Here is a 6,000-nt window from a genome sequence, read left to right on the forward strand (position 1 = left end):
ATAGGGGAGTAAGGGAGACTATATGGAGAGAACAGGGAAAGGAGGGCTAGCTGACACAACATTAACAAATTACAGTAGTAATAATAACACATCGAACAATTATATGATAGAGAAATATAGACACACATCTTGCAAACGGACATATGTCGATTTCTTAGCAACCAAACTATGCCTAATTTAATTGGCTGCAAGCCTTTAGTAGTGAGTCCCTTTGCCAAATAAACGCGTGTTCACATAGAGCTTATGGGTGCCTCGCTTTAGGGAAGAATGGGTGCCATGCTTTAAATAGTGGCGGAATATTGGAGGGGATAGAATGGGTGCCATGCTTTGGAATAGAATGTGTACTATGCTTTAGAGTAGTGGGGGAAGGGGGGAAGATGAGAGAGCAGGAGAGTGGAGGAGGGAGGGAGAGCAGGGGGATGTGGGGGAGGAGAGGGCAGGGAGAGGGAGGAGGTGGGGAGAAAATGGGAAATGTGGGGGAGGAGAGAACAGAGAAGGAGAGGTGGGAGGGTGCAGGGGAGGGAGAGCAGGGGGAATGTGAGAGAGGGGAGAGCAGGAAGTGGCAGGGAATGGGGAAAAATTGGGGAGAAGGAGAAGGAGCAGAGGAGGGGAGAAAGAGGAGAGAGCAGGAGAAGGGAGGGGGGAGAGGGGTGGGATGTGGGGGAGGAAAGAGCATGGAAAGAGAGGAGGTGGGGGGAATGGGAAATGTGGGAGAGGAGAGAACAGGAAGGGAGAAGAGGGGAAGGAGCGGGGGAAGGGGGAAAGAGAAAGAGAGGGGGGGGGGGGGGGAGATCAGACAGACTGACTACTCTAGACATTAATCAGAGCTAACTGGGACATAGGGGATCTACCTAATCTACAGCCTAGTCTGGCCTGTCCTATTCTGCTCTAGTCTGATCTTTGCCTAAACACTATAACAGGTCAGCCTATAGTTAGGCTGTAGCTAATCTATCGCCTACCTAAGCTATTCTAAACCAACCGGCAGCCCTCGACCAGTGATGAAGAGCACCGATGCCCCCCGCCCCGGCCCCCACCCCCACACACATAAGGCCTACTCACATCCATGCCAGTTGAAACTCCACCATTGACATTTACTAGTTCCATTTCAGCCTTGTTACAAACTACTGAAGTTAATGAAGCATCTTCTGAACTCCAAAGAAAGTATCAAATGTCCATTGAATTTCTCCAAATAGCTCATGCATCCTTTCCCCCCTTTTCCTTTCCAATATTTACCTCATTATCTCCTATACTTCCCTCACTTACATTGCTTTGTTCTAATCTACAACAAGCTAGTAGTCACCGTACAACCAGAGTCAATCTGTTTGGAGAGATTTGATTGACATCTTTGACTCAGAAAATGGCTGGATGGAACTACAGGGTCAAACTCACTGTGTTTGATGGTCCTATCAACTTCAATGGATTTTCAAATGGAGAATAACATGACTGAATTTTCATTTTGGCGTGCACTGTTGCTTTAAATTGTACAAACACATCACAGCCGTCTCCCAGGCTCTTTCTCATGTGAAAGAGTTCTGAGCGCAGATTCAGTGTGTGTCTATTAGATGAGTTGACATTTGTTTATTTATACAGCCCTTGTCTCAAAGTGATCAACAACCTACCATAGAACAGGATTATATATCAGGGAAAGTACAAGACACACAATTTTAGTTACTTGACAGCCTATAGGCAGCTTACCCTGCCCGCAACCACCAGACTTAAGACTGTAAATAATAGAAAATCCACAAGATGTCAGTGTTTGGTTTGGAAATGCAGCCCTCCATGGCATTTCATACTGAGGCTGTATCTCAGTTCCAACATGCTTTTCGAACAACTGAAATTGAAGGGTTTGCTTCCAAAATCATATGAATCACTGTTACCTGATATTCATGCTTGAAATCTTTCCAAATGCAGCACATTGCATCCTCCAAAGTGTTCCTATTTTAAAGTCAAGATCCGATAACTCAAATGAGCTTCTTTACTTTCACGTCACATTTTCTCACAGAAATGTGTCATTTTGTTAAACACTGGCAATCTCATTATAGAATCGAACTCTGCACTAAATTTTAAACGAAAAATGTATGAAAAAATATACTAGATGGATAGGGAAGCATAACTATTGAGACCCACCCATCTTGAAACTCTCCTTCTCATTGTGTGTGGGTATACTGTATATATATACGGTATATATTTATATATATTTTTTACAACTGTCACTCACTGCTAATGCACAGAACATTAGTAGGTGGGAATATGTGACAAATGGGCTGCGGGGAGGAGAGGCTGATGCACTCTGCTTCTGCCCTCGGACTTTCACTACAGAAGCAATTTTGCGAGCTGTCGACCGCCTCTGCCTGGCTGCACCTTGAGGGGGTTTCCGTGGTAAACCCACTGACAGCACACCGTAGTTAGATAATTGGATTCTCTTACTTTGAGACTTGTTTTTAAGTATAATTCAGAATTGAATACGGACAGGTTATCTGCTTTGATGACAAGTTGATTGGTTCTATTGTGCTTATAGAAAACCTAATGGAGCGTACTGGTGTCATTTAGAGTTACAGTAATAGCACATGTATTGCTGTAAAAAAAAAAATCACTGATAGTGATCACTGTTACAGAAATGAGAAGCTGTCAATCATCGACTATGCTATCTTGATATCTGTTATTGAGAGAGGAAATTGTTTTTCGCCTGATTCCTGTCACATTCATGCACTCTTACAACATCCCTGTTCTCACCTGTTGGTTGGGGGCTGATGGTGTCCAGATGTACTTGAGGTTGACTTAGAGCAAATTCCTCTGAGAAACAAATAAACAGATATATTAAGGTACTATCAGTCATTTTAGGAGTGGTTTCATTTAGAGGAAGACTGCATATTTTGTGGGTAAGGCACTGAATCAAACCTCTTATCTGGAACGTGATTGCAAAATAGTTTTAGCTATGACTTGCTCATGTGATTTACTCTAACACAGTTCTCCTACCAATATGAAATGTAAAGAAGTATTGTCTCTGGGAAGATCTTTGACTTTGCATCTTAATCTAGATGCCAGGCTGGCATTGGTACTGTACAGTGGTAATGATTATCAGAATGATGCCAGTTGTCTTACCAGTTACTCTGAGTGGCTGCACTGTGGATTTTCTAGTCGGCTGTGCAATCTCACCCTCCAGTACCTTTGTGCTGCTGTGTCCTGTAATAAGATATCATTATTATTATTAATAATAATAATAATAATAATAATAAACTTTATTTATATAGCACTTTTCAAAAAGCAGAGTTTACAAAGTGCTTTGCATAAAAATCCAAACAATAACACAGAGTACAATATACTGGTAAAACAAGAGAAAGTAGACAGTAGACACAATAAAATAGTTACATAAATAAAAAGACATCAATAATTAAAGGGGGCAAGCATATCATAAAAAGACAAGACTGTAGAGATGAGTTTTAAGACGTGATCCACATTTTAGTTATTGTATTGGACCAAAGAACGAGAACCAACATGTCATTGTTATTAGAGAAAAAGAATCCACAGAACCATAGTTTGATTGTGTTGTTAACCTAAGTTGAACCATCTCAGAGCAAACTCTCACTTTTAATGAGGTGGATGAAGTTGCCTGTGCTGTGATTGGAAACATCAAAATGCAATGCAGCAGATATTGAAGCTGGTGGGGACTCTAGCTACAGATAGAACATGCTGATTGAAATGACTGTTAGAGCCAGGATCTTTTTTTAACTTGGCTATAAATCCCATTAAAACCCAGTGATCAATCATAATTAAACTATGCATTCGTTTTTAATTTCAGTGGTATCCGTGTAGAAGGGGTGGGGTTGTCCAAACAGTGTCATTTATAGGGAATTATTATGCATAAAATCTGTGACATGGCTTTTTCGTATTGATTTCAGTGCAGCATGAGGCTGTTGGTGGAATTGGTCACAGTAGAGTGATTTGCTTGTTATTTTCTTTGGCGCATTTAATATCTAAATGACTTGTATAAGTCTCGCATAATTGAATGTGTTTCGGTCACTTTAAAACTATTTAAATGCTAAATTAAGGTGGAACGTGATTTCACGGTCAGCAAGAATCCATCAGAAAGTTAATTTTCTGAGGTAGGACTATTTTATGTCACCGCGCTGAAATGAGTTTCTTCCTATTTGCTGTGCGGCACTTGTGATGTGCTGTGCAGCAGCAGGGGCCGTGGCTGTCTGCGAGGATATGAATCATACCATGCATGTTCCTCTGAGGCAAACACAGGAAAATCATGATTTGTCATTGGCCAAACTGATGAGCTTGCAATGACAAGGTAAAATAGCAATGACTGAACTGTAGGGAGCATAAGCCCTTGACCCATGAGGCTGGGTGGTGTAGCGTGCTAGCATCACTAGAGTCCTGCAGAATAAGACCTGGATGTTAGCACTTCTGGAAAGTTAATACTGAAATACTGAAATACAGAAAGTTAATATTAACAAATGAGGACCACTTTTCTGACTTTTGAAAGGTAAAAAAGTGGTTCTCAATTTGTGAAGATTATCTTGCTGAAGACAAACTTCGCTGTTTCATACATTTTAGTTAACCACACAGACCTTATTTCATGCGTTTAATCGAAATCCACAAAAATCCCATTCACTTCTACACGTAAGACCCAGAAGTGCAGGGACTTCTGGGTAAGCCTACAAAAATACGTCATCCCTGTGGTACTCTATGAGACCTTGAACTAACGTCTCCATTTGTATTAAAGCCCCCCTGCAGTGTTCCATTTCAAACGTATGAGTGCCTGCTATAAAGTCACACGCCATCTGATTCTGTGCTACGCTATTTGTGCAGATACACGCCTGGAAAAACAACACAAGTTACGCCAGAAAGCGTATTCCCTCCGTAGCTCAGCCACATTGAGACTGAGATACTGAGGTCTCAACAACCTGCCAACGGATCTCAAAGCTGATGGGCCCATTGGAAGCAGCGTGACTCAAAATGGTTGACGGGCTCGTGTTTTGGTCACTCAGTGGTGTTTTGAGCCTGGTGAATGTTGTTACAGTAGCAGGCAGCGGGCTTAGAAACATATCGACCAGCTAGCTAGCAGTTAACATGCCAGCTCGTCCTCAGTCAGAATCAAATTGTCATTATGTATGTATGTAGGCTATTTGTCAACAAATATTTAGCGAGCAGAGTGGCTAACGCTAATCAACATAATCAGGACATGACTCCGCAACATACGAAATATCGTAAAAAATTCAAAATACACTGGAGGGGCTTCATTTGATTCCTCCACTAAAATGACAGCAGCATTCAAAACTGCTGACTGTATTGGAGGTATTGAAACGGGACCGGGCGATGCCACGGTCACTTGGAGGACAACAGGTGAAACCTCCTACCTGGGCTCTGGCACTTGGCCTGGCACTCCACCATGCTCCTGAAGTTGTTGGCATTGCCAAAGCAGCCGCCATAGAAGAAGTGCCTGCACTGCTGACCGTGGCTGTCAAAGAAGTAGCGCGTCACCAGCCCTCGACACGGACCCGGGGCCTCTGCTAAGTGGCACGGGCTCTTGTCAGCTAGGAGAGAAGGAGGGAGAAGAGTTGTGAGGAACCATGAAAGGGTATGTATCGTGGCTTATAAAACCATATGACTTTGTAATATTCAGTCTGCTTCAAAAGAATGGTTTGTGAAATGACTTTGTTTCACTCTACAGAGGAAAGTGCATGCTTGCTCCATTCATCTCTTCAGCTCTGAGTTGTATTTCATGAGTCATGTTTCATGCGAGTTGAAATCACTTTACTGAGCCAATACTTAAGGTCAGTAAAGTGATCACAAGTCTGTCTTAACATACAGACCAACACGTTCTCACTCCGAGCACGTAGCATATTGACGCTTTGTCCCGTCCCTTGTGCGTCACTTGTTACTAACATGGTACCCTTGAGCGACACATGAAACGACTTGAGCTTTCCGACTAAACTCAATGCAAACCCATGGAAGTCATCTTTGACGCTTATGGCAACTGCTCCCCCATTA

At 42.4% G+C, this 6,000-nt stretch overlaps 1 protein-coding gene across 1 annotated transcript in view; it reads right to left on the reverse strand.

The window, feature by feature from the left end:
* The window catches only part of tfpia (tissue factor pathway inhibitor a), a 56,043-nt gene that overhangs the window by 3,629 nt on the left and 46,414 nt on the right, over positions 1 to 6,000 (reverse strand). Inside the window, exons 3-5 of the mRNA XM_083641923.1 lie at positions 5,367 to 5,543; positions 3,103 to 3,183; positions 2,734 to 2,793 (exon numbers count right to left, since the gene is read on the reverse strand). Of these exons, the coding sequence (XP_083498049.1) occupies positions 2,734 to 2,793; positions 3,103 to 3,183; positions 5,367 to 5,543 (318 nt within the window). The remainder of the gene's footprint in view (positions 1 to 2,733; positions 2,794 to 3,102; positions 3,184 to 5,366; positions 5,544 to 6,000) is intronic.

Source organism: Poromitra crassiceps (assembly GCF_964638095.1).
Source record: "Poromitra crassiceps genome assembly, chromosome: 8".
Classification (NCBI taxonomy): Eukaryota; Metazoa; Chordata; class Actinopteri; order Beryciformes; family Melamphaidae; genus Poromitra; species Poromitra crassiceps.